The sequence below is a fragment of the Fringilla coelebs genome (assembly GCF_963513975.1).
Source record: "Fringilla coelebs genome assembly, chromosome: 13".
Taxonomy (NCBI): domain Eukaryota; kingdom Metazoa; phylum Chordata; class Aves; order Passeriformes; family Fringillidae; genus Fringilla; species Fringilla coelebs.
The window spans coordinates 2,626,047-2,653,688 of record NC_140039.1 but is presented as its reverse complement, the minus strand read 5'-3'; the positions used below and the strand labels follow the sequence as shown (position 1 = coordinate 2,653,688).

Sequence of the window (27,642 nt, the reverse complement as noted above, 5' to 3'; positions counted from 1 at the left end):
AATAACTTCTTTTTCATCAGCCCCTCTCTGGTTGTATAATTTTACATAAGTCAGGGTCTGCTTTTTCACCTAAGAAGCTTTGCCCTGGTTTGGTAATATGAAGTCACTTGATGCAAATACCCTTCAAACCAGGTTGGGTGAGTGTCCAAAACAGAGTTAAAAATCCATTTACAAAACACTGGAAGCCAAGAGCTCTTTTCCCATCAATACTCCCGTCATGCTGGAGTGAAATATCAGGGAGTTTTACAGTCTGGGATTATTTGAAAGCAGTCTAGGATTATTTAAAATAGTCCAGTTTGTTACAAAAGCTGTAACCTGGCAGCAATAATACGAAAATAACACCTGAACCCCCAAGCTGTAAGAATGAAGGCTGCTCCTTCCCTGTTTGATCAATCACTGGTAAGTAAGGCAGGCTCAGGGTTTATTGTTGTTTTAAGCTCCTTCCCACCTCCCACCAGGAGGGACATTATCTTCTTCACCAGGAAAAGTACTTACCAGAAAATGATGACTCTTCCAGAGTCTTCTGAAGTGCTGTATTTCCAAGGAAATTTTACTTCAAAAGTGAAGTTAACAATAGGTTCAGAGAAAAATGTACTCAAGGGAGCTTTCCCTTTCTGCTTTTAACATAAGCAGCATTTTGTCTCTTTTGAAAGTCAGAGAAACTGAAGAACTAAATAGGATAATGGAAATTTAAGTCACCTCCAACACCAGAAATTTCAAATACCACCAAGTCTGAAGGAGTTGCTCCCTAAGTGCACAAGGAGGATATGAAGGTTGTGGTGCTGATCTCCAGCAAACCACCAGGACCTCATTTGCTCCTTCCCAAGGTGTTTTTTCACACCAGGGATCTGCCAGGCTGTGGGGAGGGCAGGTTTGAACAACACAAGCAGCCAGGGATTCTCTGCTGGCAAACCCAGCTGTTCCAAACTGAACAAACCTTCCTTTTCACCAAAGCCTGGCTTTTCAGGTGTCTGACTGGATGTAGAAGGAGGATAACTTATCCAGGTGTCCTGTCCTCTTCAATCCTGACACAAGGGCTAGGATTGAAGAGGACAGGACACCTGGATAAGTTATCCTCCTTTCTGTCTGCTCACAGTTGGGCACAGACAGTTTTGTACTTACAACTAAGAGTCTTTTGTGATTAGGAAAATTCCCACTGATGGCTTGTTAATTACACAGACCAATAACAGACAAGATCAGAAATCTATAAATAGCAATGGAGGAAGCAGCAGAAGCAGAGCAGTTATTTTCAGATTTGAATACATTAACTAATATCAAAATAAACCCTCTAACATTAGCACCTTGCATAGCTGATGATGCAGTTATTTAGAGAACTTTTGATATTTACAAGGTTGCTTCCAAAATAAGTTTAAAAAGGTTTTCTGTCTCAAAAAACCCAACAAAACAACCTAAAATGAAACGACCAACAAAAAAAAAAATATCACAAGGATCTACTGAATGAAGAAGAAAAAATCAACACCAGAAGATGTGCAAAATTTTTTCATAAGATTCTCAGAGGTTGATTAAAGGACTAAGGATCTTGCCAGAAACTGATTAATAACAAGACATTTAGGCTAGTTTAAAGTGACTTCTAAGGGAAATAAAATGATGGAAGTATTAATACAAACTTCAAAATAACAGATCAAGCCAGTATATTTTAATAAGCTAATTTCTTAGAGAGTACTGGTCAGATCCAGAAGTGCTCAAGACCTGCCAGAGTTTGAGAAGGGAGGCAGAGACAGCTCCTCCTTGGAAGAAGGGAAGGGTAAAACCTGACTGACTGACTTCCTATACATATCCAAACTGTTCTCTTTAAATTTTCAAGAAATATTGCTTTTACAAAAACACTGCAGTGATTCTGACAAATGAATTTGGTGGAGGAAAGGCTTTTACTTGGATTCTGCATGGGAAGAGGGATCAGCACAGGATGCCCTGGTATCTCCTGGGTTTACTGGCACAGCCAGTCCTGGGGCAGGACAAACCCAGTAAAGCCCAGTGCCGAGCTGGTGAGCACTCCAGTGGCACTGCCAGCAGGCTCTTCTCACATTCCTGTTGCTGATTTGGGACTCCTGACAAACTGAACAAAGCCAAAAAGGTGTTCTGTGTGTTTTGGGCTTGGGTTTCTTTTTTGTTTCTTTGTTGTTGTTGTTTTATGTTTTGATTTTTGGTGCTTTTTTTTTTTTTTTGGCAGCATGGTTTGGTGGTTTGGTTTGGCTAGGGTTTTTTTTTTGTTTTGTTTTGTTTTTTTTTAATCCAGTCAAACACTCCCCACAGCTGCACCACCATTGTAGTATCCAAGCCACAGTGTGGATAAAGTGCCTGTGTCCACAGCAGCCAAGAGGAGAGAAGGAGTAACAAGCACTGCCTCGAACAGAAACCTGCCACAAAACCACAGCACAAAGGTGGATAAAGCCTTGCCCATTCCTGATGAGCTGAACATGTAAAGCTTACAAACACCCAAAACCACATGAAATCTTTGTATTTCCTTTTACAGCTCAGACAGTAAGAGAGCTGTAAAATGAGAGCATTAATTAACAAACGAGCATGGGCCATTTCCAATACCCAGCAATGCCAGAAGTATCATCTGAATTAAAGCAGGGATTTATGAACAGTGTAAATAACCACAAGCACACTGCTCCAACAGCTGACTGAGGCAAGGGGGCAAAGCCACCCTGACCGAGAGCGAGAAGCTTGGTGAGACTTCTGTAACTCCAGGATTTCTGAAGGCACACCTATGTTTGTTGGTTCCTTGTCTCTGCTACAGGGAAACTGAGGCAATTTGAAAAGGAGCAAACCAGAAGTACAAACATTTCTTAGAGGCTGTTAGAAACCCACTGCAAACAGGAACACTTCACAAACATACAGCTGCCAAAGAAATCTTTTCATGTCAGAGGTGGAGTGTTTAATGCAGCTATGATGCCAGCCCTCTGTAAAAAAAGAAATAATAATAATAATCTCACTTGCCTTTGATACCAGCGATCTCATTTTGAAAATATTTACAGTTGTCACAAAAATAAGCATTACTTCAACACTAAAAAACAGGGATGGCTTTTTTAATGCAAGAACCTAAGACTTTTCTTAGAATCATTTAAGAAGTTAAATATTTTTAAATAACCAGGCTGGCAATAACAAGCTAGTTGAACATTCTCCTTAGTCTGGCACACAGCTCAGTTTTGTTTCTATGGTTGTACTTGCTTTGCTTTTGCTGAAGAGCCCACTGCTGCTGCAGTGAAGCCAAGAGAATCCCTAGGTCTATTTTAAACCTTCTGGCTAAGAAGGAAAAAACCAATATCCTTAAAATACTGCCAAAATTAGTGCCAAAACAACTAGTCAGAGTTCACTCCACAGTGAGGCAAAAGGGGATTGAGAGGAGGAAAATGAGAGGAACTGAGTGGGAGCCCTGAGCTGTACTTTTCTCAATTGCACAACTATTCAATGAAGAGAAAGAAAAACTGGCTGTAAATTGCATCTTCTGGTAACTACAAGAAAAAATCCCTGGGTGAGGAAAATAAGCCAGGAAAAAGCACATTTCTTCCCTCTGCATCTCATAGAAACAAGAAGATAGTTATTCCCATGATTTGGGCAGGAGCACTACAGTTTGCCCCCAGTGGGGATGATTTCTCCCACATTAGGATATTAATTCTCTGAAGTTCATTGAAGATCTCCCACCACAGATGGAAAGGTCAGGGCACAATTGCAATCACACCAAATTACCTGAAGTAACCTCTGTTCATGAAAAGTTAATTTCCACTCATGCCACTAAGGAAAGAATTCACCAGGAAGTGATCTCAGTGCCTGGTTCTGTTTGGTGGGGGAGCAAAATAAAGAGAGGAAACTCTGTAGATGTATATTTTCATGAAATTGAGCAACTGACCTACGTGGTTCTACCATGACTTTCTGCCTGGCCAACCAGTGTCTTTATGGCATCATATCCTAACAAGGTGCCAGGAAATTATACATTGAACATTATTACTGCTACTGGATGTTTAGGTGGGGCTGAAAAGTATTGCCTGAATCAGAGCTGATTATAAAAGGGAAAAAAGTGTATCAAAGGGCAAAAAGTGTATCAAAGGCACCTGAAGGCCCTCCCCCCCCCCCCAGCAGAAAGTCTGGCTCATTCTACTACAGGAGCGAAAATGGGGTTTAAAGGCGCTTTGGAAAAAGGATTTTCCTGTGTAAGAAGCATCACTGCTGAGGAACAGAGCAGGCAGCACAGTGGAGAGGCACAGAGGCACACCCCAAGCAGTGCAGGGGCTGGACATGTCCTTGCTAGTGAAAACAGCCCTGAGTCATCCTGCCACAGCGTTTCCTACCTCCTCATTATTCCCTCTCTTGGCAGTGGGCAGCCTGCTTTTTTGTCCTCCCCACTCCTTCCTTCCTCGCAAGAAAGAAGGCAATAAGAAGGAAATATTTTAGTTAAATTAACCAACCAAAACACTCTGTGAGGTTGTTCTCACCTCCTCTGACCCTACTGCATTTCTCACAGAGCAGGGGCAGGAGTTTGTAGCTGCCAGCAGGGCAAAGCACATTCCAATTCGGGACAAGACATATGGAAAACTGGCTGCCTCTCTCAGAACTGTGTGCCAGGGCTGAGTATTGCCCTCATGTTTATGCAAGTGTTGTCAGGAGCAACACTTTAGGATGACTGTGTCCTTTAAATTAAGGAACAGTCCCTGTCTTTATGTCTTCTCGTGTCCCTGCCCTAATTCCTCGTTCCACACCCTCACCACAGTTACACCAAACAGAAGCACTTCAGCTTCAAGTTCTGCAACTCAGCTGAGTAAAAATGGGAAACTCTGACAGTCACATTCCCTTTGAAAGGGGCACCTTTTGTGCAAGTACAGTTTAAACATCTCCTGATTTGCCAATTACAAAACCCCAATTCAGCTGGTAGATATGAACTGTTACACAAAAAAGTGTTGATGGGACCTTCCCTTTTTCTCCACTCTTTTTCCTACACAGCCTTCCCATGTCCCTATTCCAACTGTCCCCTGCATTCCTGCAAAGGCGGCTGGTCACATCTGTCACTGTCAAAATGTGACCACTGGAGATGTTTGGACAGAAGGAATTCTAATTCAGGCACCTGGAGCCCCATCAGCCGCTGTCTGGAGCTGCTCAGCCAGCGAAATTCCTCCATTCATGGGCTCATTTTCCAACAGGAGGCACGCAGGCATTGTCAGAGCTCAGCTCCCATTCCTGGCACATAGCAGGGAGGCAGGAGTGTGCCTGGAATGTTTAAGGGCAGCAGGAGCGGGAGGCAGGGATGAGGTAATGGCTCTTGCAGGGACTCAGGGCCACTCACACTCAGCTATTGCTGCTTCCAGCAAAGCCACATTTGCTTCCAACATTTGGGAAAGTTTATATTGCCTTTTAATGGCAATAAAAGGAATCCCCATGCCCATATTTGAACCCAGCACTTCAATTTACTATTGGTTCTACATTTCAGCTGGTTTGGATGGGATATAATTTATGCTAATCCAAGCACTTGTTTTGGAAAAGAAAGGAGGAAAAATGGCTCCTCCGGGAGAAAAGATAAAACATGCACAGAACAAAGCAAAACACACAAAGCTTTTTTTTCTTTGGGTGTTCTCACTTAGGGCTAAATGTTTTTAGAAATAATGAGAGTCATACTAAGAACATTCTTGTCCTCTTACTAACTCCTCAGCATGTTAGAGGACGAGTTACATGGAGTGCTTTGATTTTAATTTTTGTTGGAACCGACTGCGCCTGAATAATCTGCAGTCCAGATGTTGCAACAACAGTAAAGTCCCTCTCAGCACACACACGAGGACAGCAAATGGCTCTGTTGTGAAATCCTGGCCAAGCCTCTTCTCCCCCCCTTCCTCTTTCTATCAAATCATTCAAAAAAAAATCATTGAAGTTATTAGGGATCAGCTGGCAAAATAAAAGAATTGGTTCAAAGGTAAGGAGAACGAACTCAGTTTGATTTACACATTCTCCCTCCTACTCAATCTGTATTTACAAAATTTAAAATCATTAGAAATGTTTCCAATCAGCTTCCAAATTCAAATTGAAAGGAATTTAGAGCACATGTTTCCTTTCCAATAGAAAGGAATCAAAAGGTTTAGAGCACATGTTTAGAGACCAGGTATTAGAATGGATGAGACTGACTCTAAGCAATACAGAAGTGTGTTCAGCATCTTAACTGAAATTCATTATGAGTATGATGGGTGTAAATTGAGAACACCAGATTAGTGCACTTATTACAGGAGTTAAATTAATGACTACTTGCAAAACTATTTTTTCAAAACCAAGTAAGCAACATTTGGGAACTTTTAAGGATTTCAAATAGAAACCAAGCTTGCAGCACTTTCTGAATTTGACAGTACTTAGGAATCCAAATTACCTTCAGTCTCTACCTGGAGATGGAAAATGATGGAAACCTTATACCTCTGTTGAACAGTTAAAGCTGCTTTCATGGAAAATGAAAAATGTGCCTTCTCACAATATTATTATTGTGTACCTCAGATTTCCAACAAGAATTTATCTAGGAACTGTAATTTGTAATATTGTCTTTGGTATAATCCCACCAGCACTCAGCAAATTCCTCTCATATCTGCTTAGTAAAATAATTAAAAAAAAACCTTCTTAAATTAATATTCCGGGGAATTTAGAAATGTTGGGAAAAGTCTGCTCCTGGAATTAGTATCCAATTCATATCAACAGTGGGTTTTAAATTGGAATAAAATCATCCCCATTGTGCAATAAAGGAAGCCAGTAGGGCTTTCAGGGCTAATGATGATACATCATTGCATATTGCAAACAGATACTGAAGCCTTTTTATCTCTGTCAATAAATCCTTCAGGAGAACTTTGGAATAGCAGGAACCTTGATAATGGCCCGTTATAAAAGAAGCTCCAGCAAACCCTTCAGCACAAAGCATTGTAATGCACTGAGGACACGTGGGGAACAGTTCTCCATCTGTCACTGCCCTTTCCAGAGGGGAAAAGAGGACAAAAGAAGGGAGGTGGAGGGTGAAAGGCATCTGGGAAAATTTATTGTAAAATTACTGCTGGCCCAGGCTCTGTTCTAGCACTGTGAAGTGATGTCACGTTCATGTATCCCCAAGAAGTGCATGTAGGATTAGGATGAAAAACCTAAGTATGCCCTGGCATCAAGCTCAGAGCAGTGAAACAGCCCCTGAGCTGCACTTTGCAGCCTCTCCTCACCAGCAATGTCAGCAATCAGCACCAGCAAGACTGGCTCCCATGGCAAGGAACACAATGCCACAGGAACCCTGCCAGATGGGAGGACCATTTACAGTGCCTGCCAACAGCTGATATCCCAAAGGAGACACTAAACATGACTCCAGGCTCTGCCAGATTAAAAACTGGGTCTGAGCAATGCCAACCCTTATCTCCCATCTTCTATTCCATCAGGCACAGCTGCAACAAGTTTTCAAACCACTCGGATGTTGTCCCCGTTTTGCTGACACTGCTTTGTTAGCACAGAAGGTGTTTGTGCCCCGTGCCCAGGAGTGCTGAGCAGGCACTGCCCTGTCCCTGTCCCTGCCGTGGCCCTGCCGGGTGTGTCACCGCGGGCAGGGGACACAGTAACCCCAGGCAGTGTTAGCAGCAAACACACCTGGCAGCCACAAACTCCTGGCAGGGACCCAGAGCTGCTGTCACCCCCCTGGTGGCAATCCCCCTGCACAGAATGCTGACCCATGGGCAGGACACATCTCACACTGCTGAGGTTAAACACTTCTAGTTAATCTCTCAGAACCATCAGTGCATCAGTAGCACCATGGAACCTGAAAATCCTAGCAGAATGGGGTGCAATAACTGGTAAACCTGGTATTTCCAGCCTGCAGTCAAAACAAACAGGAGAATGAAGTCACAGCTCTTTTTTTCTCCTTGTTTTTATTTTTAAAGCAGCAGTCAAAAGGCCTCTTGAAGCCTTGTTTATAAGCAAACCAGTCTCGAAGGCTGGATTTGCATTGGCAGGATTTGCAGCCTGCAAAATAAACCTTTCTAGGTAGTGTTTTCCTTCTGCCTGTGAGGGAGGAATGGTTTCTAGCGCAGTTCTCCCAGTCCACATCTCTTTCCAGCTCCACTGAAAAAAATGCCTAATTCAACACAGCTGGCCTGCCCAAGGCTCCCTGGGAGCTGCTGCACTCCGGGCATGCACCTGCAGCCCTTCCTTTGGAGAGGAATGAATGGGGACACACACATTGCCAGGGGGAATCACTGCTGCCATTCAGAGCCACGGCAGCGCACTGAAGCTGTTACTCACTTGTGATTTCTTTGGCAGAAATCATTCCATTTTGGGGGATACTTTACCTTCTAGCTTAGGGGCTACTACAAAATGCCTTTGAAAAGTGCAAGTGCACTTCTTTAACCAACACTCAGGTTCCACATTGAAGGCCAAGTTGCACTTTGAAAAAAATTCCGTCATCAAGTGATGATCATGGATTCACAGAATGGTTTGGGCTGGGAGGGATCCTAAAGATTTCTTCCAAACCCTCTGCCATGGGTAGGGACACCTTCCAATAGAACTCCCAGAAAAGTGATTTTCAATTAGCTATAATTTTTCCCAATGTCCTGTGTTGTCCATTCTCCTGGGAGCTTTCTGCTACTGATGTTTTGCATCTATCAGTGATTAAGTGAACCGGACCACCAGCTGTGCTCCACTTTTACCCCACCCATAACTGCCTATCCTAACAAAGAGCCTCTGATAAGAAAACTGTCCTTTGGCTTCTGAAAATTGTTATTAAAATAGGAAAGCCAGAAAAGCTAAAAACTGAAATTTCAATTGAGATGATAGTGACTCTCCATGCTTTTAAAATCCTAATCCTTTTTACCACTTCTGCTGAACAAAGCAGAAGCGTTTGCTATAATTCTTGCACCTCTTTAGGGTTCTTAATTCTTTGCATTTCAGCCAAGCTTCACGTACCACAAAGAAAGGACATTTGTTAATTAAGGCTTGGGATCTTAATTTGCAAGGAAGATTTCAAAGACACTGAAATTAACCTGAACTCCTTGTAAAAGACATGCCTAAAATTTCCTCTGGTAGATGCAGACATTTGGAAAAAAAGTTGCCTTCTTGTACTAGCTAAGTTCAAAGCCACTGCTTTCAGTGCTTCCTCCTGGGTGGAGCACACATCCTCCCAGGGGCTGCTGCCAATGCTGTCACTGCTCCCTCGCTTTATGATCATAAATCTGTTGTGAAGATAATGTGGTGAAAAGATAGTGAAGTGACTCTGCTGCATTGACCTGGCCACTGCACTGACCACTCACCTCAAGATGCAATTTGCAATCCCACCTGATGCACTCTAGAGACTCCTGAGCTTGCACAAGAATAAAGCTTTGAAAGTTCTCCATCTCCCTTTTCAAAAGAATTTACAGACTTATGTACCATCACACTCTATGACAGTTCAATACCTGACACTGCACATTAAGGAAAATGTCACAATCCTCAGACTTGAAGGGCCACAATCAAAACCCAAGACATGTGGGATGTTTGGAGACTGTCTGAGAAATCAATAGAATCACACTGACTTAGCAGAAATTAATGACAATCTTCACTTTGCTTTCACTGCTGGAGATAAAATGCAGTGGAGAAAAGGAAATCACCTTTTCTCCACTGCCCTCAGAGATGCTGCCCAGAGTTCTGCAGATGTTACTCAGAGGTGCTGCCCAGAGTTCTGCAGAGTCCCGTCCTGCTGCTCATCACCTCACAACAATACAGAAACCACGTTTATCTTTGTGCAAATCTGTGCAGCAAGGTCACTTTGATCTGTTTCAAACAACTGCCTCTATTCTTGTCTGTTCCTGATGTTTATTTTTCACTTTCAGCCTCCTACTGGTGTGTCATTAACAGCACCTGACAGCTTCCAATGCTCTCATTCACCCCTGCATGCTGCCTGAGCACTTCTTCCATTCACTTTTTCCCAACATCTTCCTGCAGCCGACTCAAAAGACTCTTACCAAGCGTGAGGCTCACTGAGCATTGACTGCTGGAGGCTTAACTGCTGTTCAAAACCCGGGCAAACACCAAGTGTTAAATATCAGCCAACAGCACCAACACCTTCCTCCCCACATGCCCTGCCAAGGATGTTATTTTCAAATCTTCTAAAAAAGAGCTAATTGATGTATTTTCCTTCCCATTCACCTTCACAAGCAGCGATCCTACGACTTGCATAATCCCACTTGGCTGGAAGCTCCCATAAAGGCATTTTCACACAGATTAAAAACCAAACCTGAAAGTGTTTACAGCCAAACTTGGGGCTGTATTGCACAGCTCATGTGATGGCACCAAAAAGCTTCAATTGACTGCAATGTTATAACAAATACATGAGGAACCACCAACCAGCCTTTCAATCCAAACACATCAAAGCACTGCTATCTGAAAAGGAGGCCTGAAATCATTCAAGCCACAAGGAAAACATAGGAAAACTCTTGGTCATAGGCAGAAATACAAATTCTGTGATAGTTCTGTGATAAATGATAAATGTTAATTTAGTATAAAAAATATTCAGTGCATTGGCTTTTAGCATCACAGTTTTAATGAAATCTACCGAACAAATTCCAGGCCCTGCCAGTGTTAAACAGGAAACTCATCATATGCTGCATGCTGTTTCTAATTCCTGTCTGATGAGTTTTACACCACCTACATGATTAGGGCAGGAAGAAATCTGAATTTTTTATAACATAACACCAAAAAATGGATCAGGATCAAGCCACCATATTTTTCCCCAAGAAGGGAGTTGGATTAATCTTCAATAATTTACTACCATTCCTGTACTCATATTTTTTCTTTTTCTCCTGAAGCTGTTAGACTATGAAGACATCAACTTAAACTTGAACATGAACAGTCACCACAACCATCTTGTTTATTCACTGAGAGGTCAGTACCAGACACCAGTCTTACCTTACTTGATACAAGAAGAATATTCCTGGTTCATTCTCAGTGACACTGAGAGGAAGGCAGGAACTGCTGTACTTACTTGTTAAAAAGATTCAGCCCAATCCTATAATGGCGCTTCCTGATAACATCATTACTGAAGGCAGGGGAATCCCAGCTGTTTCGAGTCTCTTTGTGGTAGGTTTGTTTGCTCAAGGTTTGCTCCCTTAGGCTGTCCCTAGAAGAGGATTCTGAGCTGCAATTTATTGTATCATTGGAGTTGGAAGTGCTGTTGATGCTGTCGTTGTCTCCATCAGAGTAATCAGACTCTGATTTGCTTTGCCTGTTTGCTGTGCCATTGATGGCCAAGTGACTGTCTATGGGCCTAGCCCTGTGCCTGGCCTCCTGCTCCTCCCGGGTGATGATCTTGGCAGGAATGCTGTGAGGGATATGTTTAGGGCTGCCTTGCTGGCTGGTGATGCCTCGGTCATACGCATTCTGTCTCTTTAATGAGCCCCTCTCCGAGCGATCGCTCAAGTCCACGGAACTGTCACTGGGCGGCTCGATAGTGAGCAGGGGGAGGTGATCCATCCTCATCCTCTGCTCCTGGCATTCCAGTGATGGGGTACTCCTGCAGCTCGTATCAGTGTCTATCTTATCATCTTTGTGGGTCATGGACCAGTACTCTTGGGAAGAGTTCACGGAGCGGAGCCTCAAGTCCGACTCCGTGCTGGACGGCCTGTCCACGGACTGGGAGAGCGGCAGGGGTGGGGACAGCTCCTCCTCGTCGATGTACAACGTGACGTCGCTGTAGGACGCCGTCATCTCATCCAGCTTCCTGTGATCCACGTTGTGCATCGCCGGTTTGCTCGGGGCGCAGCTCTCCCTCTCCATCTCCCGGCTCCTGACCTGCTCCGCGCTCTGGATTTCATCCGAATGCAGGCTGCGGCAGTTCAGCGCGTCGTCGATGGATTCCGCCAGGGATTTCACCTGCCTGGAAAAAGCATCCTCCAGTTCTGTTATAGCATCAGTGAAATCAGTGGACGCTGCCGGGGACTTCATGGTAGCCGTCTCCCCGAGCTCACTGCACTCCGACGGTACCAGCGAGCCCAGCTTTGACCCATCATTTGTAACAGAAACCTGCTTCCCCTCGAAGTAGGAGCTGTGGACTTTCTCAGGTCCTTCAAAGGAAAACTGCATTCTCATATTGGACAGGACGATGCGCCTTGACATGCGGTTCTCGGACATGGAACTGCGCAGGCGCTCGAAGTTCTTGTTCATCTGATACTGGCGGAAGGCGGTCTGGATGGTGCGGGCAGCATGTCTGGTGATCAGACGGCCCCCATACTTCCGTTCTAGCATCTCCACCTGCCAGGGAACACACGCACCCCTCGTCACTTTGTGCAGCTCGGGACAAGGGTAAAGTCTAAAAAAACATTTAACTCTCGTAACCTCTTTAATATACTTTATATGTATTGGTTTTGAAAGTATAAACTCAAAACTGCAATGATGAACGGAATAGTCATCTGCAAATTCCACCATAACATACAAAAGTATGTTAATTCACCTCACAGATACAAGAGAATATCAGTTGCAATAAGTTCTTCCTTCCTTTCTGTGACAATAAAAACACCTGGGTTTCAAAATTACTCATTTTCTCAGAAAAATATTTTGCATGATTATATTCTAGTAGTACACTCCTGGAGCACAAAATCTCAGTTCCAAGAACTGTTTTTACTTTTAACAGTATTAACTGCTAAAACTACTGAATCTTAATTAAACTGTTAATATCTTTTACACTTTTCTCTAGGAGGTGGGAAAGGGGTGTGGGACAAAGAATAACAGAGTTAAAAGTCGCAACTGAAGTGATGCTAGAAAAGACCTCCCAATTCACCGACACAAACAAGGTACCAAAGCTCAAATACCTGCTTATCCTGTAGATCTGAAGAGAGTTCATAGCTCTCGGAAAGCGATCTGGAGCGTTTGATGGCCTCCTCCTCGGCCTGCTTGCGCAGGATGGAGGTGGAGTGCTGGAGCTTGGGCCGGCGGGCTCGCTGCTGCCCGGGCGCGATGGAGTAGAGCCCGTAGGGGTGCTCGTAGTGCTCGGGGCTCAGGGCGGAGCTGTGCGTTATCGGGCCCTGCGGGTAGCCGGACGGGCTATCCAGGGACGTGCCGGTCTCGCTGCTGGGAGCCTCCCCCTCAACGCTGCACAACAAAAGAGAGACAGCAAAAGCCTCGGGTGAGCCCAGCGCACCAAAATTCTCCACAGCAAACAGCACAGTTCTGCTTTAGTTTCATTTTGCGGAGGCATCTAGCAAAGTTTTGCTGTTGGCATGCAGGTGTTACAAGTAACGTGGCTTTCATGACAAACACCTCCACTTTTTCTGCAGTTTTTGCTGTAGTTTTTGCAAGTCTCAGTCTGTCATGCCTGTGACATCTTTAGAGCATGAGTCAAACAGGAGAATGGAGGTTTCAAGCATTATTGAACTTTATACACTAATTACTAATAACATCCTGAGTAAGTCACTCAGAACTATTCTGTAAAATGAATGAAAACTTCTAATTTCTTATAAGACTGCTTATTTCCAAGCTTCTCCATTCAAAATGACAGATGCTATTTATGTCTTTCTTTGCTTTGACCAATTAAAGCAACATTTTCTTACCCTTATATTTACAATTTAACATAAAAGGATTACTTTCATGGGGATAGGGATTTAATGGATCTTGAAAGCTATGATGTTTCTAAAAACTAAAGATGGGAAAAAGTACTTGCAAGACAAATCTCATTTATTTCCCTGCTAGTGAAAGACTGCTCTCGTGGGATATTTTTGGCAGGTTTTGGAATAAAAGTATCCCAAGGGACAGTGTTTCTAGCTAATGAAAGCAACGTGGTTTCAGGTGAAGAAAGCTCAATAGCATCTATCTAGCAAGGAGACTACTTTGTTTTCACACAAATGTTGTTATTGCTAAGGAATAAAGGAAAGGAAAAACACCTTTTCTATTAAAAGGGTTGCACACAAAAGGAAACATTTTAAAACCGAGCCCTAGGTGTATTCTGAAGTACTGATGACTAACAGCAATTTGTATTTGGGTTGTATTTGCAGGAGGGCACGCTCATATTGCAATACATGCACTTTCACTCTTCCATCTTTTCATTTTTCACAGCACTATTTACTGTCTGTCTCATCTGCTGTGTACACAGAGCATTGATGATTTTTTAAATTTTTTTTTTTAATTCCTGAAAAGACTAAGTAAACACTTCACACATGCACCAATACAAGCAGCACTTCCCCTACCTTTTGTTTTAGGAATGGTACATCCAAACTCCAAAGAAGTAAAACTCCACATTCCCACCACGCCCTGTATTTTTTTCCTTCATTCATCTGTACTTAAAAACCAAAGCCCTCCTGTTGTCTCTCAGCTGTCCCATCAAAAAGTACAGAGCAATTTCTGAAAGAATGTTCTCCACCGACTGAAGAGCTGAGGGTTAACCCCGGCCAAACTCTCCCAGCTTGAACAGTTTGTACTTTTTAAAGGGAAGGAGAAAAAAAAAAGCCCCTTAGATTTCTTAAAATGCTTCTATAAACATGCAAAACTGAAAGCAAGTCCTCTCTCTTTGCCCATCAAAATATGACTCCAACCAAAAGGTATTTTCAAACATACTTAGCCCAAGCTGGAAATATTTGCAGTGTGCACACATTGCTTTTTCCAAAAAGGAAGCTGACAGGAAACTAATCCCTTTCCCTCCGTGATACAGCTGGCTTTCAACTTAAAAATTACAAACTATCCAGAGTTCTGCTGGTGACATTGAAACTGTGTAACCACCCGCTAAAAACAAACAGGTCATTCTCTCTGAAGCATCCATTAAAGACATGGTATGATACTGAGCTGCTTCACTTCTCTCTTTAAACACTGAAATTCCTTCCTCTGTTCTGCCAGCTGCGAGCTGTGCTATTTTGGACATCACATCCTAGCTGCAAGTTTATTTGTAAGTACTTTCCATACAAGCATGGCAAATTTGTTTTTAACAGGAAGGCTGGAATTATCTTCTTAGGTTCTGTTGACGTTTTCTGCCTTCCTCACCCTTGCATTGTGAACTATTTAATATCCCTTCCATGCTGATTATAACCTCCTGTTGACATTTTAATAACGCTACCTTTGATGGATCCCTTAACCTTTTCCTCAACAAAAAGGGCTCTGCCCTAATCACAAGAAGTTGGAAGGATATCTGCCCAGAGTTCTGACTAAAGCTAAGGGTTTCTTCTTAATTTTTAGTTTGCCTTTTGTACTTTTTCCAGATATAAATGTGATGCTTGACTGACTGTAATGCTCGATCTCATTTTGCTCGTGAGCCTATTCCCTGCCGCCTGACCTTTGAAGCATGGGAGTGATTACCTTTTACAAGAGGCACAACAACAGCCCTTCCAAGCAAACACACGTGCACAGGCTTTAAGGTTTTCCCCCACTCAGCTCTTCCCGGCCTCCCAGGAGCAGCTGAAGCTCCATATGAGTTATTTCATTAAAGTGAAACTTCACTGGCAAAGAAAAGCAGCTTGCTTTCTACTTCTTCTACTTTACATATGTTTGGAGAAGAAAAATATGTCAACAAATATGACTTGTGTGAAGCTGCAAGGATGGCAAGCTGGCTTGCTCCACTGAGGGAGCAGCACAGAGCTAGCAGCAGGGCTCACTGAGCCAACTCCCAGCCCTTCCCAGCAGGCCTGGGTCACTGGAGGCTATCAAACAGGGAACACCCATCTGTAAGAAGGGTGGGAAGGGCACTTTGGGGAACTCCAGATGTGCCAGCCTGACCTCAGTGCTGGGCAGGTCACAGAGCAGGTCACCCTGAGTATCAACACAGGACAACCTGGAGATCAGGTCTGGCCAGCCTGGGGCTGGGAAAGGCAGGTCCTGCCTGACCGACCTGCTCTCCTCCTGTGACAAGGTGACCTGCTTTAGTGGTGAGGGACAAGCTGTGGATGTCACCTGCTGAGACCTAGCAAAGCCTCTGGCACTGCTCCTCCCGCCTTCTCCTGGAGAAACTGGCTGCTCTGGACAGGTGCGGTGTTCCCTGGATGGGACAGTTTAAAATCCGTGTGGATGTGGCACCTGGGGACACGGGGCAGGAGTGGCCTTGGCAGTGCTGGGGAATAGTTGGACTCAGTGGCCTGACAGGGCTTCTCCAACCCAACAATTCTGTAACACAGACTCAGAACGTGAGCCAGTCACTGCAGGGTTACAGGGGTGGTTTTTATCTATGCACTTACTAGAAGTGCCAACACACAAAAATGTCAAGGACTCTGCTCCGGGCTTGCAGTGAGAACCACAAGTCTCCCTGGGACTGAGGGAGTAGCTGAGACACCTCTCCAGCCCTGCTTCACCTCCACACCCTGCACACATGCCTCTCTCTGATGGGTGAGACATTAAGTATATTAAGCACACTACAAAATTGGACAATGTAATACTGTTAATTACTATTACTTATGCTTTTACTATATATACATACATATATATTATAGTAAAGAAATGTTAATTAAAAATCCCAACTGGAATTAGGAATTGCTTCTTAATAAAGGTCTCCAGTTTGAGGCATCTGCTACCTACCAGACATGTCCAGTACAATTACTGATAATTTCATTGTTTAAAAAAATATTCTAGTGGATTAATTTGGTTTATCTCCCTGCAATGTGCAAGTGTATATTCCTAGTAAGCCCAGCAATCTGTTGAATATTCTAATTGTGTATTATTCGGAGAATGCAAAACAGCTGAAATTAACCTATAAGTCCAACTGTTTTATTGCACTCCTGTTTCAGCAGAAAATAGACATTCATGATCTGCCAAGCCAGAAAAAGTGAAAGGTTGCTTGCAAGTATTTTGCAAAGAAGCAGAGAATGGAACAGCTAAAGAATGAAAATGAAATATTTAAAAATAATTAGTATTACTAATATGACTTTGCATGAACAAAAATTTAAAATAGAGCCATTGAAAAACTTTATACAACTAAATAACTTTTTGAAACAGCTGCCAGCACTGACTGAATCAGCATTTTGTCAGAAACTGAAAATTTCTTCCTGCATAAACCTCAGCTTATAATACTGTTAAAAAAATCCAGGCTGACAAAAAGGGGAGGAGCTGCTGTTGCTAGGAAAAGGTCCTGATTTTACAGTCATTTCCCACAATTCAGGGATGAGTTCCTTTCAAGAACTACCTAATAAGAAGAAGCTCTGTCTCCTCTCTCCCTCTCCAGTTGTGTGGTTAGCCATGACCAAAGCAAAACATTTCCTCTCCAGGCATTTTAGCAGCACAAGCCTAGCAGGTCTTTTCTTCCCTGGCTCTCATTTTACACTTTCAATTATTACTTCTAATCACAAAGGCTGTAATTAGCATCAGTACGTTAAATCCTCTACCATATTTTAAAACAATAACATATTATTCAGGATGTTTTACTATGTACTGTCATTCTTTATTTTTCATTTTTATATTCACGCCTTCCTTTTCCTTCAAATCTTGCCAAGCTATTAGCAAAGCAAAGAAAAAAAAAGTACAATAAAGACAAAACTTTGAAAATAAGAGAACTTCAACATTTGAGCTTAAAATGGAAATCTTAAAAAAGACCTGAATTCCAGTAAGGAGCCAACCCCAAGCTTTTCCATGAGTATGGATCTATCTGTTCCACTGACTAATGGCAAAATGAACAGAGGAGCTGCTGGTTTGGATGCAAAGGCACAAGAATTTATCTGCTGGAGAATTTATACTATGAAAGACAGACATTTGATAACCAGAAATGCAGAAAGTCCCTGTCCTCCTGAGGCCCAGAGCCTTATCTTTAGAACTACGTGCATATAAAAAGGAAATATATAACAATACCATCACATGCAAGGAATGATTCAGTGTTGCCTCTCACCCCAGAAATCCCCCAGTTTGCAAGCAGTCAAGTGTCCCTGTGCATTTTTAGAACTAAAATATGAAGATAATGGGAACATATGCTTACAGAAATCGCCCAAATGTTCAAACCGGTTTGCTGCAGATTTAGTTTGGAACAAAGAAATGAAACATGTTTCTAAATAATGCAAATGCCAAACCCAAACTGCATGCAACATTCTAAAATAGAAGAAGATCCACCCAGCAGAACAGAGCAAATGCTTGAGAATCTGTTTTACAATGAGCATTCTCTGAAATCAGAATTATTTTCATCACTCTTTCAGAATGGACTTTCAGGAGTGTAATATGAAGACATGAAATTGAAAACAGGCCCTAACAGCTGGATAGTACACACATGAGAACCAATCAGCATTATATTAATCCTGTTAAAAAATTGTTTTGGACACAAAGAGAAGTACGGCAATATAATAAGTTTGTGCTGTTACATCTTTAAAGATTTTTCCACAGCATTTCAGATCCTTAGAAGCATGAACACATGGGTACACAGAATAAATTTCTTTTCTTCTACATTGTGGAAAGGCAGCACGAGTATTACAAATGCAGCAACAAAAACATGCCCAGCTTAAAATTCTAGTCAGCACAAGGTGATAAAGCCACTCAGCTTGGCCATGACCATGCAAGGGCTCTGTTCTTTGGGAAGCAGGGAGGTTTTAAAGCAGGGCTCTGGTAGAGCAGCAGTAAAACTCCAGGTAGTCAGCACAGCCCAAATTCAAATTGAGATTAATGAAGAATCAATACTTTATTTGTTGCAACAGTAAAGCATTTGCATGAGTGGTTCTTCATGAAATTCCTCAGCCAAATCATGTTTCTCTCACTTGCCTGCTTTTCTCTGGATCCATATAATTTATTTCCCTCTTCAAGAAAAATGCAGTCACATCTACTCATAGAACAATTCAGCAAACTCATCTTCTTCCTTTGTCCCACAAACTTTTCTGCCCATAAACACAAACATCCACAGCTGAAGTATCCAGATACCTTCTTGGGACATTGCCTTAGGATTTATGAGATGGATTTAAATGCAAACCACAGAGTGAAGCTTTTTGCATTAAAATCTCATTTCATAAACATCCAGTAAAACTTCTGCCTCACTTAAAAATAAATAATCTGTATAAACAGGTCCAAATGCCCAGGGAGGAAGAATTGCTACGCATCTGTTTTACACCAACCATCTTTTAAAATGTGAAGGTTAAAACCAGTCAAACTGTGATCCTAGCTCCTAATTATAGATTTACACTTGAAATAGATCCAAATTCTCTACCTAGCCCGGAGAATGCAGACCAGAAGTCGCCCATGGAACTAAGTGGGTAACAGAGAGAAGCAGGATGGCAGCTGCTGCAGCAGCTGGTATGGCCAGACACTTCCAACACGACGGCTGAAACAAACCACTCAAATAGCAAAAATGTTTAGGCCAAATGTGGACATTCCACATAGGAACAAACCTCTCCAAAAGTCAACGTCTTGCACATAACTTTGCCTTTACAAGTGCAATGAAGCCCTGGTTTGAATGCGTAATTTTAAGTGACAATTGCAAGCAGAACTCTGCTCTCCAGAGCCGTGCCTCCCCACACAACTTCAGCTCACAGATCTCTCCTTTGGCACAGGGTACACCCCACTGCTTCAAAGCTGCCTCATGCTTCAGTACCTGTGCTGCTCTCTGCCATAAACGAGGAGGTGCATTTAATTAAAGCTCTGATGTGTGCACTGTATTATCTCCAATTACCCCACCAAACGTTCTCCATTAACTGCTCAAAATGCAGAACTGGCCATATGTACTTCACACAAGCCATGGTTTAGCATTTTTCTCCACCCCCTAATACAATATTCCCCACTGGAGTGAGAACATTTGAGCAGAAGTTTATTATTAGTGCAGTTTGAACTAGAACCTAGTCCTTATTGCCATGTCTGGTTTGTGCTGTCTAGTAAACAGAAGTCAATTACATTAAGAACTTACACAAATCCCTGAATTCAATAAGCACAATAACATTAACAAACCAATCTACCTTCAAATACACCCTGCCAAGAGTTCAAAGCCATTATGATGGACAACAGCATTCACAGGCAGTGACAAAGGCTTTGATCCGGGAGAGAAATATTGACCAATGTGTTTTACTTCCAATGCACTCTCAATTCAGCTGTTTCTGTTCAAAACAAATGAAACCTTTGAATGCACATCAAAGTAATGTCCCAGGTATTTCATCTGACTGAAGTTAAATATCATTGCAAGAAAAATCCAGACACCATTTGCATGTGTCTCAGGAGCAAACCCTTACAAAGCAGTCACTTATTCTGTAATATTCTGTGGTGAGAGTGCCAGTAACAGCAGCCTGAGTCAAACAGTCTGAGAGCCATTGAGGGAGGGCAAAGCTCCACAGGCAGGTACCCCTGAGTGCCCTGCAAACCTGCAGCTGCTCCCTGCTCCAAGCCCTGATTCCCAAAGCACACAACAACCCCAGTGCCCATGCCCTGGCCACTGCCAAGCTGTAATTCTCACTAAGTAACCCCATAAAAGGCATTAACAAAAACGCTTTTTGAAAAAGGGCGTTTTGACCCACACTCTTAGATGCCATCAAGAGCAGCAGAGAGCAGTGAAAGATGAGAGGTTATTTTCTCAGAATGCAGGAATGAATTCACTGTATCTTCTGACATGGAGATGGACAGCAGTGAGGTGGAAATAGAGCCAAGCAACCCACCCATTTTAGGCAATAACACAACAGGGTTAAGAACTAAGAATATCCCTCAGGGAAAAGCTTATTGAGACCATCTTCAGCTTCCAAAGAGCACAAGGAAGGTTAACCAGCTCTCAGATGACCTCTGACAAACAGTGGCAGCATACTGGCCATCAGACACAAGAATGTACAGAAGGATCCACCCAACCAACCCTCCCCAGTACCATTCAATGCCTCCTGAACCTCCCTGCTGAAGGCAAAGCTGTATTTTATTGTCATTATTTAACAAGAGCAACAAGTGCACTGGCAGCACCAACAGAACCTGGGTACAGCTTACAAATGTTCACGTCTATCTCAGGTGAAGTAAGCCAGCATCGCTCGCTGCCAATCTGTGTTAATAATAATTTGTTTATTCAGCAACAACTCTTTAAAAAATGGGTATTATTAAAAGACGACTATGGGGTGATAATTTGAGGCTTGTGGCTCAAACCAGCCCAAGTTTTAGAATTTCTGACATTTTTTTTTATTGCCAGTTCTTTTTTTTTATGTGTGAGCATAAAACACATTAACATACAAAAATATCCTGTGTACTTCAAATGGATGCTTTGTTTCTTACATGGGCTAAAGTTAACAATTTTAATGTAACTGTGGTGTCTGTGGGATGGATCACTTAAAAAAATCAGTGAAGGTCTGCCTCCCACTGCAGACTTTGTCCTGTCCCTGCTATGCAAGCTTTTACACAACATGATAAGCTTGAAAAATTTGTGGAGTTTCTCAATGCAGCTGCAGTAGAATTTGACCTCAACTATTTACAATTTATTTAGATACACCATCCAGCAACAGAAATCCTCTTAATTTAGCAAACCCACACTATATATGACATGTACTGAAGATAGCAAGATATTAGAACACATTCCACTGGCTATAGGACACGCCCTTCAGACACTGCTAAGTTTAAAAAGGAAGATTTAGTGTCTGCAGCTGAAAAACCCTGATTTGCACACACAGCTGAAGCAGCATTTGATACAGTGCAAGAATCCTTGGTGTCCTGTGCCAGCCATCCTCCTCTTTCACCTCTTCAGCTGTTGTGTCAAGCCTGTCCCAGGAAGGGGTGAGAGAACTGGGCAATCAGCTTGCTGGTAATCAGGTTCTGTCAGAGACCAGCACTGATTTCTTCCCAGTCAGGTCTTGGTGGATAAAACTCTTCTTTCCCCTTTTCTGTTCCATGTATGATAGAAACATGAACTGCTTTGAAGACACTTAACAAAATCCTGTTTAATGAGCCAATGTTTCAGGCCTGGAAATGTCATACCTAGAACATTCTAGTTAAATAGTTAGCTAAAACTATCTCATCTTAGATAAAAAAAAATCAAATTAATATAAATCAAATCAATATAATAAAAAATAAATATAAATCAAATTAGATCAAATATAGATCAAAGAAAGCCTAACACTTGACTCATTTTAAAGGTTTGTCCCTGCACTATTTGAAATGCTTACAAGTACAACACAGTACAGAGCACTAGGAACAACTTTTGAGCAGACCAGTCTTTCCCAATCTGTGAGGGAAATTAAAAATCAGCATAAACAAAGAGCATGCAGGGGGTCCATGCAGCAGAAATGACAACAAAACCATCTTTCTCTACTGGACACTGCACTGAGTAAAGTCTCAGAGCACTAACACCTGTGTTCATTTAGACCATATTTTAACTTCTGTAGCAAATGAATGTTGTACAAAAGGACCTATTTAGAACAACCAAAGGATTTCCTTTCTAAGACTTATTCTATACGGTTATTATCTGTTGTGCTTTCAAACAATGGCACTGATGAACATGAGATACTTTGCTGTCTCTCTAGGATTTAAGAAATGGTCAAAATTGTCTTCTTTTAAAATCAGAAAGGGACTGTTCAACTTCTAGTGGTTGGTTGACTTCCCTCTGTAGTTACAGATAAAACTCAAAAAATTACATAGTAATACTTTAAAAAGCCAATCCAAAAGGAGGATGGGCTGTTACAAGTCTGATCAGAGAAACCTCTCACTGATCTAACTGAATCTGAAAGTATATATAATATACAATTCCCACTCCATTTTAATCACTGCACACACCCTCCACTTTGCCAACTTTCCTGTGCCAAGTCTCAAAAAATAAAAACCAACCCAAAAAGAGAATGAAACCCTACCAGTTTTCTCGAAGGGAAAACAATGTAATTTTGAAATGTTTAAGTGCAAATGGGCATGGGAAACTCTCAGGTAGGAAAGAAAAGGATGAGAACACAGCACTTGTCCCTGCTCCCAGGGAAGCTCAGGGTGTTGTTACCCAGCCAGTGAGAGCAGGAACTGGCCTTGAGCACTCTGCCCACACCAGGAGAGAGGTGTTGTAACTCACTGGAACAGGAGCACTGCTCACCTCTCTGTAATCACAAGCATCCTCATAAAAGGGAGATTTTATCCTCTGCTGCACACCCAAGGTTGATATCAGAGTGTACAGAACACAGTGTTTAAGGAAACCAGATAATAAGAGATTTTTGTTGGAAGTATGGGGCTTGGTGGAAAAGACAGTGTTGTAGATGATCCTTAGGTTCAAGGCAATGTGTTCAAACACAGAAGGTATTTGCAGCCATACTCAAAGATACCACACATAAATCTTCACTCTTGTAGAAATGAGACCTCAGAAGATTGCTCATAACCTCTAAATCAGCTAAAGAGCTGACAGATGCTTTTTCTCATTCACAAACTTCCTTACTTTTACATTTCCTCCCCAGTATGCTGAGTCTATACATTTTACAGCTCTTTCTCTGTCAGAGAGGAATTAAGTGTAGGCTTTCAATAGAACTTCAGACTCACCCCACTGATGACAGAGTAACACAGGTAGCAGTTTCTGCCTTGGAAATCTTTTACTGCACACACAGAGAAGAGGAGCAGTTTCTGGGCTGTGCAGGCCATGTTGCAGCTTCCTCTGGGTGCAGCACAGCTGCCCAGCACTGCTGGCTCCCAGAACCACCACCACCCTGCACTGCCTTTAGCTTAGAGTTGGATTGAGGGCCCCTGTGGGTCCTCCCAGCTCAGGAATATTCTATGACAGTGTCTGTGATGGGGCTGTAGCTTGGCTTAGCTGGGGCTGCACGTGAGGCTGCTCAACCACAACAGGAGTCTAAAATACACAACTTGGGTAACTCTTGGTCATCTGTAGGTTCTTCATTACAGCAAAGTTCACAAATATTTCCACAATGGAAAAGCATCTTTGAGCACAGGGGTAGAAGTCAAGTTCCTGAAAACAAGGGTCACCACTTTGTGAAATGAAAATGTGATATCGTGCAAAGACAGATTTTGAAAATTGCAACCAAAGACAGTGAGAAATGGTCTTGTGTAACATGCTGCACTGTGGAAGGAAAACCTGGAATACTTTTCTTCTAGGCTAACCTAATCAAAAACATCTTAATGACTTCTTAATAACAAATAAAGAATCCAAGTTTGCATCACATTGTCATCATTAGGGACAAGTTCCATTAAGTCCAGGTAATCCTCTGTTCTCTCTCACTTCTTAAGGTATTAATGACTAGTATTAAGAGAAAACTATCAGCTGTAAAGTCCCATTTTCTCAAATCTAAGAGAATTAAAATCAGCTCCTTCTTCAGTTGCTACTAATGCTCGACATCACTAGTATCTTCTGAACAAGACTCACAGAGTAATATACAAAAAAAAGAAAATATAAACAATAATATTGTTCTTGGATTCATGAACTTCCTTTCATGAATCCAAGAACAGCTGACATTATCTAACATTTAACACCTTGTGAAAAGGTAACTTTGTAGCATGAGAATCACCCCATACACCTCTAGAATGGAAATTCAACAGCCAATTCACAGCACATTACCATAATGAAGAACCACACAGAAAGAAAAAGAATTTTATTTCTGATTAAGAATATAGAGTGATGTTAGATTGAGAGTAAACCTATTTTTAGGCTGAAACATGACCAGAAGGTCAGGGATTTGTGCAGGCCTGTTGTCTGTACTCAGATCCCTAGGAATTGCAGCTGGATCAGGAACACTGCTGTCCCTCTCGTTTGAAGGATGACTTCCTGAGCACAACCCCCAAACTAGGAGGGAAACCCAGTCTCTGGTACTGTCATTAAAGGCAGGCTTTAAATCCAACTAAATCATCCATTCCTTCCCATGGGTGTACCCTAGGAATTCTGGGCAGGCTCTGACATGGCCTGTCCCAGCCTGACCATGGCAATGGAATGATCTCTCCTGGAACCACTCCCACTCCAGCCTACCAAAAGGCATCACTGCACTACAGTTAAACCCAGCTCAGGGTCCCAGCATCACTGCACTCCAGTCAAACCCAGCTCAGGGTCCCAGCATCACTGCACTCCAGTCAAACCCAGCTCAGGGTCCCAGCATCACTGCACTCCAGTTAAACCCAGCTCAGGGTCCCAGCATCACTGCACTCCAGTTAAACCCAGCAGAGGGTCCCAGCATCACTGCACTCCAGTTAAACCCAGCTCAGGGTCCCAGCATCACTGCACTCCAGTTAAACCCAGCTCAGGGTCCTGCTGCCGTTTCCAGCTCTCTGTGTGATCTGAGATGGAGCTGGGCCCATTCTGCTGTAAAGCTGGGGAGTGAAAATTAAATTAAAAACAAACTGTGAATGCTCCTGTAGTGCAGAGTCAGGGCTGGCTGCAAACATTCCCTGTGACAGAAAACCCTTCAGCTTTGCATCCTTGCTGCCTTTGCCTTGTGTGAGGATGACTGGAAAGGTCATGGATATATTAACAAACAGAAGGAAGTTAGTTTTCTTTTTCTGTGCTCATGTTCTTGTTAACCTGGTGAGTTTTAAGGGCCACTGCAATTTTTGGACTAAATAATGCAAGCATCCCTCAAAATAAGCTTAGGATTCTTTTTCTATGGCCATGCCCTGTATGCAGCCACGGATGTAAATGCAAGTCAGATCATAGCTGTGGCATTTTGTTTGTGCTTGCACAGCAGAAGGCAACTGGGAATTGTGTCCTTTGCTTATAAGCACAAGTTTAACTGGGATGACACTGAACTACTGAAAGAATCCCATTAACAGATATAATACATCAATTTCCTGTACTAAAGGCTATCAAAGCCATCATTCTAATTTTCTGCTTCTCTCACAGGGACTAAATGATTTATTTTTTTTTTTAATCATACCAAAGCTTGTCTTTTCTACTTTATTTTTATTAAAGACATCTCTACAATTATTTCATGAGAACGATTCTAGTCTTTTGTCTATTGTAAGGAAGCAAAAGGATTTATTTAGCTAAATTTGCATTCCCCTTTAACGTAATACTGGGGCTTTGTGCTACAGTGGATTAAAGCAGCATCTGTTCTTCTCTGGAAACCTGGAGTCAAATCACAGCAGTGCAGTGAAGTTGCCATCTCTGTCTGTACCCTAAATGGAACCTAAATAAAATTCAAATGGATTCTCAGAAGACAAGAGAAGGTCTATGTAAGTAAAATATTTTTGATTAATAAGTCTTGCTAAAAAAGTCCATGATCGGTAACTGGTTTTGCATAACAAAGATGCATGAATTAAACAAAACCTGTATTTACATAATTTTTGACATATAATGGCAATATACAAGATACTAAAAGTGAACTTTTAGCCCCAAACACAGGGCTGATTCTGCTCTTGAAACTGCACAGCCTTCTGAGGCAACAGAAATAAAGCAGCAAACTCAGGAATATAAATTTGGCTTGTGGCCTGTAGCCTGTTCAAATACAAATGACATCTAAACAAAGCACAGTTCACAAAAGCAACACACCAACACACCTTCCCCCCTAACTCATGAGCCACCTCCTCATAATTCCAGTTGCTCTGTGGACCAGGCAGGGTCTGAGTTAGGGGCACATCCTCACAAATTTAATTTAACAAACAGAGCAATCAATCAGGCCTCCACCTTGGTTACAGTTTCTGAGGTCTCCTGCAGTTCTGTTATTAAATAAACATTAAAAGAGATAACTGATTGACAGCTGCTGTGATTCAAATATGCCTGACTCTGAAATTAAGGATAAAATTACCATTGGGTCTAACAGAGGAAGAACCATGTAAATGCTGAAGGAGCAAAAAAAATTGCATCCTGAAAGACCTTTATGAATTATGGTAAATCCTGCAATGAAAAGGCACAACAACCCAGACGGGCTGTGGTGCTTCACAATTTTTTTAAAAAATCCAATATTCGAAAATACAGTACTTTAAACCCTCCTTTGCACCTCTCAGAATCCTGCTGGAGCTGGAAGCCTCATGGCTCAGAAAGCAGCTCCTCACTTCCAGCACTTGTGTCCCAAGGTTTTTTTAACTGGACTTTGAAAAGCAAGGATGTTGAGCACCAAGGAACGCAACTGAAGTGTGTGAGCAGCTGTTTAATACCTACAGGTAATGGCATCCACCACCAGGGCACTGACTACCCTAGGCCAGCTTTTATTATTCACTCCTTCTCACTGGTGCTCAGGGCAGGCACGGTTTGCAGGCATCCTTAGAGCAATCACCCAAGTGTGCTAATCAGCTACACCATTATGGGATTTGCCTCCTTGCAGGGCTGGAGTCCTGAATTGACATCTTTAGACTCCAGGGAAAACACCATCAGTAGGAAGGTAAAGTGTTGTTTCAAAGGAGGTGTTCCCCCCAAAATCCTTGCACTGCTCTTGAGGCCCTCAAAGGCACCAAACAGCCCCAGCCTCCAAGCAATGGAGAAGTTTTCTCCTCATGAAGAGCCAGTATTGGGAGAAACACTTTCTACAGCCTGATGAACACATTCTCTTGAAAGATTTTTCATTTTGCAAACATGAAATGGCCACAGGGTGAGAAAACCCATGTAAGGCCATGAAATCCTAAGAAATCACTTCCCATTTCTCCAGAGGAACACTCAGCAAACCACTGGTGAAGGCACCTTCTCCAGCAGAGAATGTCTCCTTGCCCAGCAGGCACATCCTGGATCCAGTCCCTGCAACCTTCCAATAACAGGAACAACAAATCAGAGTTACTGTTCAACTTGGTATTTGCACTTTTCAGCGCAGAAACCGAAGCCTTGGGCTTCCTTGCCTGAAAGCTGCCAATTATTCCATGAAACTGAACTGCAGGTTGTTTATTAACTGCACCAGGACTCTCAGAGGGCTTCTAAACGGGCAAAGGAGCTGA

At 42.5% G+C, this 27,642-nt stretch overlaps 1 protein-coding gene across 4 annotated transcripts in view; it reads right to left on the bottom strand.

Annotated features, from left to right (window-relative positions):
- Positions 1-27,642, bottom strand: part of IQSEC1 (IQ motif and Sec7 domain ArfGEF 1) — a gene marked incomplete at its 5' end in the record, with an annotated part of 285,707 nt that overhangs the window by 26,889 nt on the left and 231,176 nt on the right. For all 4 annotated transcript variants that reach the window (XM_084214574.1, XM_084214571.1, XM_084214572.1 and 1 more), the window contains 2 exons: positions 10,970-12,234; positions 12,792-13,071. In XM_084214574.1, the coding sequence (XP_084070700.1) occupies positions 10,970-12,234; positions 12,792-13,071 (1,545 nt within the window). The remainder of the gene's footprint in view (positions 1-10,969; positions 12,235-12,791; positions 13,072-27,642) is intronic.